The following is a 16,632-nucleotide window of genomic DNA, read 5'->3' on the forward strand; positions in this document are numbered from 1 at the left end:
ACACTGCAAACTGCAAAAGCTCCACAGCTGAACAGAGACAAGTGTCCTACATACTCTCGTTCTTGCTGCACTGTTTGCCATGGCCTGATCAGATTTTCATAGCCTGCTTGAGTCAGGCTAGAGCAAACACCTCTTGGGTGATAATAAGAGGTTGGAGATAGGGTAGAGAGAGTAAAATCTTCAAAGCAGCAGTCAGATCCACAGGACATAGGCTAGATCTTTGCCCTCTGTCACACTACAAACCCGCAGGCTCTCTGTATATGCTTCCCTTTTTCCATTAAGGGGGAAGACAGGTTACTTCATGGGCCAATGCCAGGCTGCAGCCTCTGGAAGAGACCTCCAGTCTGGGCTTCACCAAAGCTTGAGGAAAACATGAAAGGTGTATTGTCAGACTTGTGATATTACTGAACAGACTGTCAGATGGCTAAAATTATTCACTTATCACTCCTTTGAAGGTAGAAACTGGAATCATCACAGCAATCAACTCAACAGTCTTGCAGAACTAAAAAACAGTGGAAGCAAATCTACATGGTATCTGGCTCAAAGGGATAGTATTCATCTCACACTGCAGCTACTAGAAAATTAACTACTCAGTTAATTAGCTAGTCAGTTATTATAGCTTTTCTTTTAACTTCTTTAATCTCAAAAAAGCAACACATATCTTGTTCAATCACTCTCAGTTGTCTAACCCTTTTCATTCACTAGAAAAGCTAAGTGAAATTGCTATGGTCAGGTGACAATCAAACCTAGAATGAAAAAATGCAAAGAACCAATGCAATTAGAAAAGAAAAAAGAAAAATAATATTTTATTATGATTTCCATTCACTACAGCCTTCAATCTCAACATCTTTTGGTGGCAGCTTGATTATTTTAACTTTCAAAAGTAACACTGGACTAGTTAACTACTCAGGAAAAACAACAGAAGAAAACAAACACAGTGATCAACAGAGAAAAATAACTGGCTTTTTATTAGCACTTCAGCAATTATCTAGTGTTCCACGGTAAAGCACATGTTAAAGAGAACCGTGGTACTACTTACCCAAAGTAACAGAATGGGGTTTTTCTCCAAGAACAAATGAAAAAGTGTTCCCCCTCCCCCATTTGCTATTTTTTAAAGAAAAGCTAGATCTTTTATTAGCTATCTATGAACAGAGACATGATGCATACTGCAGCTGGATACTTGAAGTTTGACAAGACAAAAATTAATGCTTTAGCATGTTAGATCCCTTCAAATCCCCTTTTTTTCTTTTGCTTAGATAGGAGGGATATGGAGAATTAATCCTTTGTCTTCCCTCTTCTCCAATTTCCCTCCTATTTTTTATAGACCTGAAGGAAAAGTTGAATACAATGAAATTGAGAAGCCATACGTGCTACATTCAAATATAGCTGTCACAGTGTTTTAAATTAAGATTCAATTACAAGCCTTTTCCTGCAGTATACAACATAGTGCTTGCATGAAAAATTTTGTCAAATCATAGAAAAGAGATCTGCAAAAATGACAGATCTCCTATATATTGTTACATTTTTAATGTATTACCTGTTCAAAATCTGTGTTTTAAGTGATCTTCACATAAAAACAGAGGTAGCCAAGAAGAAATGCTGTATTTTATATGAGGTCTCTATGCATGGTGTAATAAAAAAATGTTTGTTCTCTCGACCAAGATGGATTAATTTCAAGATTTTCTTCATAATAGTTTGTCTTCTCTAACACAAAGACAGTGATTTCTTTTTTGCCTTTTCACCATGGACAGTTGCTATATCATTATGGAAATATGACAAATTCATGTTATTAGGCAAATATTTGAATTTCAGTCAAGGATACTTACTAGAATAAAAATGAAACAGCAATCTATGTCATAATTTAAATTTGCTGGACTTATTATGGAAATTAAACAGTGCTTTTAATTAAATTAGCGAAAAGTCAATCAAAGCACTGGATTTTGAGTTTAGTATGTTTCTGTGCTGTCCAAACAATAGCTTATTTATTTAGAAAAAAATTCCAATGAACTTCAGCATCTTAAATATAGAAGCACAGAACAGCTTGGACTGTAAGGGACCTTAAAGACCATCCAGGTGCAATTGGAACCCCATGGGCAGGGAACCTTCTGCTAGATCAGGTTGCTCAGAGCCCCATACAGCCTTGGCAATTCCAGGGATGGGGAATCCACAGCTTCTCTGGGAACCTGTTCCACTGCCTCATTACTCCCACAGCAAAGAATTTCTTAACATCTAGTCTAAACCCATCCTCTGTTAGTGTGAATCCATTCCCCTCTGTCCTGTCACTACATGCCCATGTGAAAAGTCCTTCTCCCGCCCTCTTTGGGGTCCCCTTTAGGCACTGGAAAGTGCTACAACGTGTCACCCATGCCTTCTCTGCTCCCTGCTGAGCAGTCCCAGCTCCCTCAGCCTGTGCACACAGGAGAGCTGCTCAGGGCCTGTGATCAGCTTAGTGGCCTCCTCTGCATTTGTTCCAACAGGTCAACATCTTTCTTGTGTTGGGGGCCCCAGAGCTGAAGACAGCATTCCAGGTGGGATCTCACAAGAGCAGAATAGAGAGTGAGAATTCAAATGTGTTTTTTTCAGCATCACAAGAATATTAATTAAGAAAGCATCACTAAGCATCACTACTACTAAAGTAGTAAGTACAATTAAAAGCTAAGTGAACAAACTGAAACACTGTGGTCCAAATTCTGTGAACAGATAGGTATGCAAGACATTCTGCCTGTGCAGAACTGGACCATATTTTTTCTCAGACACTTAAAAAGGCAACAACTGGAAATGATGGACAATTTAGCAGCTGCTTAAAATAGGTAAGCAGTGCAAGTAAATGTACATTTCCTTGTCAGACTTGAAGATTACTTGGCAAGTGCCTGATATCCTGTGTTTCATTTAACATAAGTGTGCACCATAAAAAGTGGAACAGCATTTTAAAGTAAAGTAACTTTCCTAAAATGTTCCTGATTCACAGCATCCATACAATCCCCAAAAGAAAAAGAACATTATGCTTAGATCTCAAATCATGTACACATCTAGTTCAGAGAATGTCCTGAGTTTGAAGGGACATGCAGGGATTTTCTTCTGCTTGCATCTGTTTGAAATTTATTTTTAAGTTTTGATGAAATCAAAAGTTGCATTGTCCATACCAGCCAAAAAACAGCTTTGATGATAAGACTGAATACAGTTTTGGCACAGTATTTTTTAGTGAATTTCCATGACAGAAGTACAGACAGTAAGGAGAAGGAAGTCAGTAACTATTTAAAGATGGCCATGAGTTATTAGTTTCTTCTTGTAACAGCTCAATGTTGACCTTAAAAAAAAACATTTTTATTCTCTTATGCATTGTCTCGTTGGAGATTTAGTTTGAAGGGCTAATCTGCCCATCTTTTTATAAAAGTCTATATCCCCTGACTGAACTACATCTCCTAGGAGTCAATGCAGTCTTCCCTAAAAGCCAGCTGCCTTAGGACATTGAGAGATGCTTCCACCTCTCATTTTCTGTGACTTCTGTGACAAAACTGTAGTCGGCAATATGAGCAGAATATAAATCAGTATTTAGCTTTGGTATGATTCCCTGACTTTGGCCTGCAGGGCATCACAGGTCTTTTTAGCATCTCCCAACAACATGGCAGTATTGGGCTTGTAGAAGATGGGATTGTCCACCGCTGCATAACCAACTCCCAGAGATCTCTTCATTACAATGACCTGCACATAAAGAGTTCATGTTTGAAACAGCAAAGCACAGCCACCACCCTTCCACAAACAATGGCAACACAAAACCAACAAATAAAGAGAAACCTCTGACCAAAACAGGGTGCTCACTGCTATGAAAATGTATTTCAAATTTTAATATAGAAGACGAACTGATATCCAGACCAATTTCAGAAACATTTTCTTGTTAAAAACAATGTTATATTTCAGATTAAGAGATTGTGGACATTGCACATGCATTTACTTTATTCCATGTAATAAAGTCAAAGCATGGCATGTCCACTGATGACCATGACATTGAAGGGTTTTGAAACTTTAATTTTGAAGTGTTGAATTCCCTGATAGCAACAAAATTCAGATAAGTGTCCACACCAATACTTGGTGCAACAGTGTCTTTACTATTCATCTGTATTACTTCATACATAGGACATAAAAAAAATAGCCAGTTTTACCTATTGAGTGTATAATTAGTTAACCATGGCATCTTTAGCAGAGAAACTGAGAAACTTTATCTTAACTGTGTCCATTTTTATTTCTCAAATTGCAATACATAGCACACACTGCTATATCAAATTGCAATATCAGCACACACTGCTAATAAATGTATATGCCTGAGAACTTGAATGGATAACCCACAGAACAACTGAGGCCAGGACTTCATTCAGAACAAAGTATCAAAGATTTCACACCAAAGAAACACAAGTATATGTACTTTAGATCAGAGCAAAACTGTTAAGGTAACTACCCTGTTGGTTCAATTTGGATAGTGTAAGTGCTCTACTTGTCTCAGCCATGCATTTTTTAGGGGTTTTGTTTGGTTTTTTTGGAGGGATGTTTGTTGGTTTTTAATTACTATTTATTATTTTATTTAAGCATACTATTAATTCTTGTATTTCTACCTCAGTATTAAAGTTGTGAACTATAAACTTAACAAAACAGCAATTAGTACAGAAATGTTTCAGGGCTGTGAATGTAAGCAGACCACCATTTATTCTAATCACATTCTAGTAGAAGCAGCCTAACTGATCTTTTCTATTGCAGTCATCATTGGTCTCACTAAAGCACTTGATGATGATTCTAAAATCATGAAAAGTGCATCACACTTGCAAAGCACTGACCATTTTATTGGACAACCTGAAGAAAAGCTTCTTGTGGAAACCAGAATAGTGGAAGAATCCTGTTAGCTTATCCTACAAACCATGTTTTTAAAAGCTTGGTAAAGGTAGGTGATAATTCAACCCCATTAATCTCACCTGTTTGGACTTCCAGACCTCAAGAACTGGCATTCCAGCTATGATAGAGTTCGGATCTTCCTGAGCTGCTGAATTAACTGTATCATTTGCACCAATTACAAGGACCAAGTCAGTCTCTGCAGCAAGACAAAGAAAATAACACTGATGAAAAATTATCTGAAATTGAAACATTGAGGCTGATGCACATTCTAGGCAGATCCTAGAATTCTAGACCCCTAATGGTTAAGCATGCTCACAAGTATTTTACAAACTTCCCAAGCAAATTATATGTGAGAGTTCAAATGTGCTGCCAGCTACCTCTAACAAACTACACACATTCACAATCCAATTCAACCCTGCCACAAAAAATTTAGAACCTTTTTATATTTAAATGTGGTTGAATACACACATCACTTCCAAATTTTTTTGTGCCTGGCTTTTCTTTTGAATATTCTTCTGAAAAACCTTTAGCAGCAAACTTCTGCCTTTTAAATAAAAATGTAAAAAAGCAAGAAGTTGCCAGTACAATGCTGTACATGACAGGGTCAAGTCATCCACAATAACTGACCCAAAGAAGTAATAATAATTTTCCTCTGCAAGGACAGGGCAGTAAGAGATAAGGATACAGCATTTGCCATTTACTTCACAACTACAAGAAATTAAAAAAAAGCTCCCCCTACCTACCACCCCCACAAAAAGACCTCTAGTTCTCTACAAAGAGAAACTGAATGGCTTGACTTCTTGACTTTCTATTGTTAAAATCCCTGTGCAGTGCAAAAACAGAATCAAATCAATCATCTAATCTAGTGGAAGCTTATGGCTCATGTGCTAACCTGGGAAGTCTTCATTGATTTCATCCATTTCCAGTACAATATCATAGGGAACACCAGCTTCTGCTAGCAGTACGTTCAGCTGACCAGGCATACGGCCAGCCACAGGGTGAATACCAAACCTAAAAGGGAAGAAACTCCATTAATAAGTTTGGACTACTGTGTTTTATACATTAAAACTGTCACCTGTGACTTAGAAGGCTGAGAAGTTCTTAAGTATAAGCACAAATGGAAATTAATGAAAAGAATCTGTTAAAATTTAACAGTTCACCTTCCAAGCAGTACTGTATTTCAAACCTTGTGACAGATTCTTTTGGACTTTTAACAAACGATCCTTTTAACTCCAAAACTACCATCCACATTAATATGTTTTTCAGGTCCTTTACATGACTGAAAACACCACAGTGTTTAAATAAAATTGCCATGAGAAAGACAAGAGACCATGCCACCTTTCAGAAGCAAAACTACTCCTAAACCTAGAGATGCCCTTAACAAATGACTTTATTGACTCAGATATGTCTAGAGTATGTACAAGAAACACTTGTACGAACACTTTCAATCCAACAGAAAAATTAACAGCACAAGACTTCAAGCACAAGAGAATGTCTAGCTGAATTAGGTTAACATGCCACTTTCTTCTCCGGATTGACCTTAGGAGGAAATGAAAAGAGGACCAAAAAAAGGATGGGGAGTGAAAAGGTAAAGAGCTAAGAAACAAACAGTTTAAGCATAAACATTTTTAAAATGTTTTCAGAACAGCTCAAAAACAACTTAGAGAAAATACACTGCTCATGAGTTACTAAAGCTTCAGACAGACCAACAGACCTGGGGTGCTCAGGCATGTATGCAGCTCCCTAAGATTACAAACCCGAAAAAGCCAGAATGGAGATGTTAAACTGGTTTAGCTGCAAATCAAAGACGTATTTCGTTAGAAGCAAATCTGTTTCCTGTTGTTACTCTTCTGATCATCTACTGGCCCTTACAAGCAAGGAATATCCATGCCTACTGTCATGTGCACTTTCTGTCTTTCCATCTCCAAAGCTATCACCAGATGGAATACTGACTCATGCACACCAGAAGTGCCTCAGATTAAGATTGTATGGGGCTGAAGATAATGTTTAATTCAGAAGTCTACAGATACTTTGGAAGAGAAGGAAAATAGTCAAATAAAAGCTTGGATTTTTGAATTATTGGATTTTGGAAGAGAAACTTCTGAACAGAAATCCAGGTAAATCAGGAATTAAATGAAAGTAATTCAGAATTCTTCAGAAAGGAGAGAATTACTAATAAATCAATTTGCCATGACAGATAGATTGTCATATACTTCTATTTTCAACTCCACTGCAATGGGAATGACTGACGGACCACGAGTGACAGTCCAATCAACCCAGATCACTTGTGAATTAAAGACTGAACAAATACATCCTTAAATGGGCAACTGAGCACTCCATCATCAAGGCAACATTAATACAATAAAATACAAGACAATTGGAACTCCAGCAACAAAATTAAGGACATATGATTAATCCACATAATACTAGATATAATACAGCTTTAAGCTCTAGGTCAAAGAGTAGGATAAAAGCTAGTTTTAGAAGGAATGCTTTTAAAGAAGAACGGGAATAGATTGTATTCAACTAGTAAACATTTGGAACCCTGTTGCAAAGGCTAATACCTAGAATCAGAAGGAGAGTAAACATACAGCACAAATTACTAACAGCTTATGTTTCACACCACTCACTCAGTAACACAAGCCATGTGTAGTACTGCAGATAGATCTTAAATATACCAAATTTGATCACTAACAGTACAGTAGGAGAACTCTTATTCTGAAGTACCCTTGAGAAAACTCATCACTCCTCTGGCAGTGAAAATAGATTTTCCAACAAAATTCTTTTTTGTGTCTAATAAAATTATTTGAGTGCCTTTGTGACCAAAGCTGCTTTGGCAATACACAAAACAAAACACTCGTGAGGTTTCTATTAAGTACTATATACACATACAATCTTATTTCAAGGGCTGGAAAGCCAAAATTTAAGCTGCCAAGAGAATGAATTTCACCTTTGACTTCGCCATTCCTGGCAAGAGGCAAGGAAAGAAGAAAAGAAAGGGCAAATTATCTTCATACAGGAAGAGTTATGGCATGAACCATCAGTAGTTAGAGACTTCTGACAGACTCTGCTTGAAACCACATACTGTGTATTCAAAAAGTTTGAGAAAGCTGCTCATACAAAAGCTTTTTTGGACAAATATTGAAGTGACTCCCAAAAGTCTGCTTGTAAGAGTCTGTTAACCAAATATGACAGTAGTCTGCCAGTACTACTCAAAATTGGATGTGCAGGAATGTAAAAAAAGAGAAATTTAAAATTATAGCTTCTCTAAGACGCTCACAATGTCACAAGGTAACACTTAGACACTTCTGGATTGAAATCAGCCTATCCAATAGAAAGCAGGATTCAGAATTCAGGTAACCATGCAAAATAGATACTAAAAATCCTTGATGGCTCCTAATAAGTCTAATAAAAGCAGCAATCTTGTCTCCAACTCACAACAGCAGCAGTTCTTCAAAGTTACGTGCATTTCAGCAGGAACATTTTGTTACATATGCTGTCTCAGATGTTCATAACATGAACCTCATTCATATTCAAAAAATTTAACACAAATTATTTTAAAAGGGAAACATGTTTTATGGCAAAAGTGCTTTCAAGTGAAAAATTGTGAAGTTTCTTTGATACTCTTTTGTCATCAGTAATGCAGGAACTCCCTTAAATTGGTCGGTTTGTTTAAAAATCAAGAAGAAATCTTAAACCACAACACATAGTTGTGTATGACTTGAAGCATTATTCTAGTATTTCACTGAAACACAGAATTCAACAAGAATTTTTTCTTTTGACCTTGAAAACATAATGTGGGGCTTGCTTACCACCAACAATTGTCAAATACTGAAGTAAGTGTACATCACCTTGCTACTTAGACTTCACAGGTAAACAGCTTGAGGCAAGGATATTCAACTCTTTTAACCAGCCTCTACTGAATACCTTTTAGATTTATAGTTTTATAACGACAACACAGTGCACAAGTTTATGTTTTGAACTTTTTTAAGTAATACAAAAAGTGCAGCATTTTATTTTAAATATAGGCTAAACATCTAAAACATATGACATACACATATCTAGCACTTTCAGCACAGAAAACTGCATTTGGAGTTGAGGGGGATAGAAAGGACTGAACGTGGCTGAAGTAGTATGAACTCAGCAATATCAAAAAGACAGCTATAGCATGAAAAATGATTGAAAAATCTCAAAATATAAATTACTTTTCATACAGCTTATAAAGTCAGTATCTATCTTTATTACAGCTGGCTAGATAACATTCTTGTAATCAAAAGTGAAAGAGCTGGCTCACAATAGCAGCACCTAACTCAGTACAGAAGTATTTCAAGATCACTTCATCAATGTGAAGATAGGGTTCCAGTCATTATACCAGAGCTGGGCAGAGCAAAGTAACATCTGCCTGGTGCCTAAGTGAGCTTACTCAACAATTTAAATGTCATATTTGCCCAAGGGTTTGGCTTCACTTACAGGTTCTCACATCTCATTCACTTTATTTAGACACCTCTCTGCAGCTCTGTTTTCAGTAAAAACAAGAATCCATCACTCTAGGTAACGGGAAGGGAAAAAAAGCCACCAACAAACTATATGAACAGAGAAGTACGTCATTCAAGTATTCCACATCTTGAATCCTGCCATGTAACAGTTGCAGTGCAGCATGACTTAGAGTATAATGTTTATCATAGGTATGGACAACTGTAAGTTACAAGCTAGCCCAGCTAGCTTAGACTTACTGTCATGCTGAAGGCCCCCAAAACCAGTCCTATGGCATGGATCCAGCTTGGTGGCTCTGCTGCAGTCAAGCCAGTTACACTTAAATTAAGTTAGACAGCTAAATTACACATACTTAAGTAAGGGCTGGTACTGGCTCTGTATTTCCAACCACTATAGCTTATGACAGCAGGGGCAAGATGCAGATGGATCTTAGCTCTGCGCAATAGCCTTCCCAAGAACCCAACTACAGGCAAAAAACAAGACCCTGCTTCCACAACCACAAAGCATCATATACTGACCTAGTAAGGTCATCCAGAGGCGAGCTGACACATATGGAACAAACAGCCCATCTACAATACTCCCCCAGGAAAACACAGTTACAGCTGCATCCTTGCAGAAGCGATCAGGCACTGCATGGCTTGCAAGTTCTAACTACAGCAATAAAGCACTGGAGCTAAACAGACCTGTTGGACTTCAGCTGTCCCTTCATGTGCAGCATTAATAATTCAGAACCCACACACCAAAGTTTTACAACAAACCAAGAACTGACACACAGGTACAGTTTCTGTTTTCATGCTGTGTATAATAACTCAGCTTCCCAGAAACCTGCACCAGTACACACTGTCCTTATGCTTCCTCTCATCAGTGACAATAATTTCCATCTTGCACGTGAGCTACACAGTGTGTTAAGGCTGCTTGGGACAGCATCTTAACGGCTCATCCTTTAAAATTCTTCTAGATTTTCTTGTAGAGCCACAACAGATGATGGTTTTAAATTAATACCATAAATAGTTTTAGGTAATCAGGCTTATTTATTAATTTGCAGATAAATGTGTAACTGATACTCACACACATGTTCTATTACCTACAAGAAATTAAAGAGTGGAGAAAAAGATCAGAACACTAAACACATCTGATTAGAGTTCAACCACTGACATATCAATAAGAAAAACTTTAAAACACAGGTACAACATTAAATCAATACTACCATATTTTCAAAAATGTAGAAAACTCTTGTTTTCATGTTGTTCAAAAGTAATTACATTCTCCATCATCAAAAGACAGAAATCCAAGTCCTTCAAGATATCTACCTTTAAAAAGGTAAAAAAACCCCAAACCAGCACACTAACTTCCTAGCAACTATTTTGAAAAGCTGTTAAAGAGGCCATGTGCATGTCCCTAAACTATGAATTCCCAGAAAATCAACTTATTAACTATGTAATTATTTAGAAAGTCTGCATGAAGCATAATTTTAGGAGTCCTTCCATACCAAAATGAATTTTTCTTATCAATAACATCTTGCAGGAGAACAAAACACATTGACAGAAAATGTCTCAAGAAAGTTATACTGTGGTAAAAACTAGGACAATTACCTGGATGTGGATATGGAGAGCATCAACAACCCTTGCATATACGAGAACATACAGTTTTAGACTGTAATTATGTTTTTATATACAAAATTACTACAGAACATAGTTTTATTATATTGGAAAAATCAGAATTTCACAATCAGAGTTCTACAAACAACATTATATGTGAACTTCAACATTACTGATGAACTTCAGTAAGGCAAGAACTTTCAACAATTTACTTACTTCTAACTTTGCAGAAATACAACACCAGTTGTAGAACAGCCATTTCCTCTCCAAGGCCAATAGATTCAGGGGGCTATGGGATTTAGCCTATAAAAAGTTTTGTTGTTTATCCATCCATGACAAGGGAAAGCTATACTCAAGGCTCAGTAATATCCAGCTTTCTCTGTGACTTTACTAATGCATTAAAGATGTGATCTGCTGCAAAACCATCTCAAGTGAGCAATGATGTTAGCTATGCAACTGAGTAACTAAAACAGTCTAAAGTTTCCAAAATCTCTCCTGTATTTCTAAATTTAAATCCTAGTCAAAGGTTACGCATCATGTTATATAATCTGCGGTCTTCAATGAGAATGTTATGGCTATAGGCAAAGCAAATTAAAACAACAGCTTCTCTGGATCAGTGGTGAGCCATGAAACAAAAAACCAGACCATATGACAGTCGCAATTTTTCTTGGCACACGATGGGCATTACAGACTGATGCAATCCTGTGTCCATGCTGGCAGCCCTCCACAGCGTGTGTGTGTGAGAGTGTCACTACATCTGGATGGTGAGTGCATTAGGGTCCCGAGGCACTCCAGGCCTACTGAAACCAGAGGACAACAGCTGCACTCAATGAACACCATGGGAGCTCAGCAAAGTGATGAAAGGCCTGAATTACCACAAACTGTAAATACAGATTTATTTCATTAAAATACTAGGTAACCACTGCAGCGATCCCTTCCTGAAATTGATTCATTTTAAGTATAAGCCATTTATTTCAAGGATTCGTTCACTTTTCTCCCCTGCAAAGCCAACATAAAAGGCAAAACCAATTTTTTTCTTTTTTTTTATTTCACCAAGGTTGGTCAAAAAAGAGCTAACCCCCCAGAAGCACTAAAAGGAAAGCCGGAAGTGTACAAGACTGTCATCGCATTAGCCATGAAAGGGTTTTTTTGTTGCACAACTAAGGTGCCCTCAAATGCGATCTGGACACAGAGCTGTTGCTAAACATGGAGAATCTAGGTGTGAAGACTGCTCCAGGAAGCAAATACACCACCACAAACCCTCATTTCTCATGTATGCCCAAACAAATACATCCATAAAGCAATTTTATATGCAAAATTGCAAAATCCTGGTTAAACACTAACAAGTCATTGCTGCTAAACCCTAGAACTCTACTGTTACCCAACACAATGCTGTAATATGCTGCAAAAGCTTACAGACAACTTTTTAATAAGGTTGGAAAAGTAGTGGAAGAAGAAAAACAAAACCAAAAAACTCTAATTACTAGAGGAACGATTCCAAAGGGAAGTCACCATCTAATTGAAATAAACATATGGAAATCAGAGAATGAGTCTGGCTAACCAGCATCTGCCAAAATACATTGTTTGAAATGAAAACTGAGCCTCAATTGATTTTAAAATATTAAGTTATCATAAATAGAAAACAAGCAAAATTTCAAACAATCAGCAAGATAGACATAATGTTTGCTTTCCAGTACTTTGAGAATCTATAAGGTCTACAGAAAAACTGAAGGAGGAAAGGACTTGAGGCCAATACTGGAAACCTAAGAATTATCTCTGTTTTTTGGAATAGCACTCCAGCAGAATAAATTCATGCAACTGGAGACATGCACTTCCATAATCCTTTCATGAGATGCTCAACAAACTCTAATAGCAGTCTTGTCTGCAACAGTAAAATCTTACAGGAGCCCCATAAGTGTAGGAGTCCTATAAGTTGCTTAATGGTTAGGACTATCTGCCATAAGAGGAGAGGCTGAAATCTGGGATTCTTCTGCCTGCAGAAGAGAAGGTCAAGGGAATCTTATCGCTGTATATAAATATAGATGAAGGGCATCTATATTAAAAAAAGATAGAGCCAAATTCTTCTCAGGGATATCCAGGGAACGGGCAAGAGGCAACAGCTGCAAATTGCAACACAGAAAAAACTGGTTTTACCCTAAGGATGACTAAACATTGTAAGAAACTGCCCAAAAGAGGTTGTCAGTCTCCATCAAGATATTCAAAATCCAATTGGACAAGATTCCAGGCAACTTCTCGAGTTGATCCTGGTCTGAGCAAGGGGGCTGGATGAACTAGATAATCTTCAGAGGTGTCTTTAACTTTGCTATTCTGTGCCTCTGTCAAAGCTGAAAAAAACGTTAAACCAAAACTAGCGGTTTTAATGGAATGAAAGAAAACAAAACAAACCACCTGTAATACTTCTCATCAAGAAAAGCACTTACCTAACGTTTTTCCCTTGTTCTCTCAACATCTTCACCAGATCAGCTATTGGGTACTGAGCTTTTGCTGCACACAAGCCATAACCTGAAAGAATTCCAAAATTTTAACATATTTTCCTGTTTTAGTGCAGAAAGACCAGTTGCAGACAATAAGCGCACCGTCCACACACAGAGATGTTCTCATAATTAAAAATAATGAAAGAAATTTAAAAAACACACATCAGATTCTCCTACATTCCCAGCCTGACCACTGTAATTAATCTCTTTTTTGATCTCCTGACCACTTACAGTGATTTGACCAGTCAAACTACAAAAGCACTTATTTCACCTTCACAAAAAGACATGTTCCTTTCTATATCAGAAAAGGATGTTTCAGACAGGTATTTTGAAAAATTGATAAAAGGGTGACTGTCAGGTTACTTCACAACCATTATCCTCAACAGAATTTCAAATTGCTTAATGCAAATCTAGTAGCTAGATATGGCTTTTAGCAGCAAATAATGTTTTCAGTCTCTCTGAGCTAATTCATCAGAGCAACCATGTCCAAGATAAAAATAAAAAACATTTATTATTAATGGTGTGCTCCAGGTTTGACCACAGGAGAAAGAGGCAAACTCCTTCAAGACGATTGCAAGCTTCATCAGAAAAAAAGGTAGCTTACCAAATTAGAACCCTACCTCACTGATGGTCTCTTTAAATTTGAAGCAAAATGAAAGATAACTTTGTATTTTAGCATTCTTCACATTCCAGCGCTAAAATAAGTTTAACATGATAGTCATGCCATTTAGTTGAAGGAGAAGTCTTAAACTGTCCCCTATCTGAGTTTTCCTTTCAGGGAATGTACTACTAAATGATGTGAACAGCCAACATAATCATTTCAGACAATTCAGGTTTTGGTTTTCAGGTTGGGTTTTTTTACTTTAATTATAGTATTTATATTTACTACATTTTGGATGGGGGTTTTTGGCCTTTCTTTTTCATAAACAAATGCAGAATTGAACAAGTACATGAGAAGTGTAAACAAAATCCTGTCTTTCAGGATTTAACAGATCTGTCGGTACAATTGGTACCACTGGTACTGTAGTTGTGCTTGGAATTCAGTTAATTTTGTGTACAGCTGTTATGGTGTAAGCTTAATTTACAAAAGATAGTCTTTGTTCTGAAGAATTTAAAATGCAAATAAAAAGGACAAACTTTGAGGACACATACACAAAGAAAAATGAAGTGGCCCACATCTCTGCACAGGGGAATGATATCTGACCAGGGAACAAAAACAAATCACATGGGCCCAGTCAACATTTGATATGCTGCTGCCATACTGCAACCTCTTTGCTGCTACCTTTTTTTGGTTTGTTTTGTGTTTTTGTTTGGTTGGGATATTTTTTTTTAAATCACATCTTCTGAACATCTTGTTGTATAAGTCAAGAGAGTCTTACCTGGAGTAATAATAATGCTATTAGCTTCTTTTATCATTTCAACTGCATTGTCCAAATTGATTTCTGTGTGAGTTCCAGTAATTTCCATGGGTTTCCCACCAGCTGTTGATGCAGTGCCATAGCCCCCAAGAATCACATTTGCAAGGGAACGGTTCATAGCCTAAAAGATAGGATGGTTTTGTCATATAAAGATGAAATCCAAATATAAAGGTGAGACTCCACAAAGAAAACTTCTGAAAAAGACTTCTGAAAATATTAAAGACTTCCTGACAATAGTCTTTATAAGCTGGTTTTGCCTTCTTATAATCCAAAGACTCTTAAAACAGGGTCTTTAAAACAGTTTACCATGGCCATCACCAAACATCAGCTTTGAACACATTACATTACACACATAGTGGGAGAGCACCAATATTTCTCAAAAACAAAGAACAAAACTATGCAAATAGCAAATATTGGTCTCTTTTTGTTCTTAAAAGGGAAGAATATGAAAGAATGCATGTTTGATGACAGAGTTTCTAAAAATTTTTTTACATTGGTATATACACACACACATTTTTCCAAGATATTTTCCATAGTTTTTAACCAATTTAACATGTAAGCACAGCACTGCTCCATGACAGCATGGAATCCACAAAACTCTTACAGGTAGTACTGAAGCAAAACTGCTACAGCAACAAAACAGGAAAACACAAAAGCAGCTAATCAGTCGCACTGAACCAGCCACATTGTAAAGAACTGAAGGGGGCCATTGACTTACTGGCTGACCACCAAAGGAAAACAAGAGATTTTAACTAGAATGTTTAAGAGAAGAACACACCCTGAAAATCTGGCTCCATTAGACACATAGCCAGGAAAAGCCATTGGCTAAATGCTTTCTTTGGCATGCCTGCTTGTGACTGTGGTCCCAAAGCAATATCTGTCAATAACTAGAAATAGGAAAAACTTGTAACTGCAGGCGAGAAAAAACTTTAGAAGCAGGAAAGGAAGAGGATAAAATGCTTCTTTAATTACACATATGAGTCATACATCTTCTGTACTAGCTGAGAAGCCACGACAAAATTTAGGAATGGATCTGGAGAGTCACAAATATAAGTAGGAGGAAGCACAAAATTGTGCTTCCAGATGTCCATTCTCCACTGACATTTCAAATCATGCAGCTTCACAGTTTTTTTACTATAGTCTCAGAAGATGTGCCATTCTTTGAAATTTATTATCTAGCAAATAAGTAAAATGATGATGTTAGAACTTCTGTTTTTCCTGAGAAGTCCTCACTGTTTCAGATACTGTAAGGGATGCACACAAACATGGTGACATCAATATTTTTCACTGTCTGCAGCACACACTATTTCACATACCCTGAGAACGCACTGCCTTTGGCATCTATCTCAACATTTTAGCAGTTGTGTCAGGTAAGACAGCCTAGACAGAAGAATACCCTCTGCAGATGTTGCACATGCCAAGCTTACAGGGAGGAGAGCACTTCCTACACATATCTAAACCAAAAGACAACAGTTAGACCAAGTCAAAGGGGGAAAAAAAAAGAAGATAAAATATTACTAGAAATCTGAGAAACAGCTAAAAGCAAGCATAAGATTGAAGTACCCTTGCCTGGCTCCACTGCAAAGAGCCAAGAACTTCCAAGAGAAAATGCGGAAGGCAGAGAAGAGCCAAGACCTTATCAAGCAATCATTAACCAACATATCTGGGACAGTGTGAAAACTCTTCTGTAGCCTCTTCCACTTTCTTTACCACCACACACCACAAATATGGAGGTATAAAGTGCAA

The 16,632-nt window shown here is 37.2% G+C and overlaps 1 protein-coding gene across 4 annotated transcripts in view; it reads right to left on the bottom strand.

The window, feature by feature from the left end:
- Positions 1-778: 778 nt before the first annotated feature.
- Positions 779-16,632, bottom strand: part of NNT (nicotinamide nucleotide transhydrogenase) — a 43,216-nt gene continuing 27,362 nt past the window's right edge. For all 4 annotated transcript variants that reach the window (XM_054651919.2, XM_077171624.1, XM_077171626.1 and 1 more), the window contains 5 exons: positions 14,848-15,007; positions 13,415-13,496; positions 5,774-5,892; positions 4,962-5,077; positions 779-3,702 (listed from right to left, as the gene is read on the bottom strand). In XM_054651919.2, coding sequence (XP_054507894.2) covers positions 3,553-3,702; positions 4,962-5,077; positions 5,774-5,892; positions 13,415-13,496; positions 14,848-15,007 — 627 coding nt within the window. In that variant the 3' untranslated portion in view covers positions 779-3,552. The remainder of the gene's footprint in view (positions 3,703-4,961; positions 5,078-5,773; positions 5,893-13,414; positions 13,497-14,847; positions 15,008-16,632) is intronic.

The sequence above is a fragment of the Agelaius phoeniceus genome, chromosome Z (assembly GCF_051311805.1).
Source record: "Agelaius phoeniceus isolate bAgePho1 chromosome Z, bAgePho1.hap1, whole genome shotgun sequence".
NCBI classification, from domain to species: Eukaryota; Metazoa; Chordata; class Aves; order Passeriformes; family Icteridae; genus Agelaius; species Agelaius phoeniceus.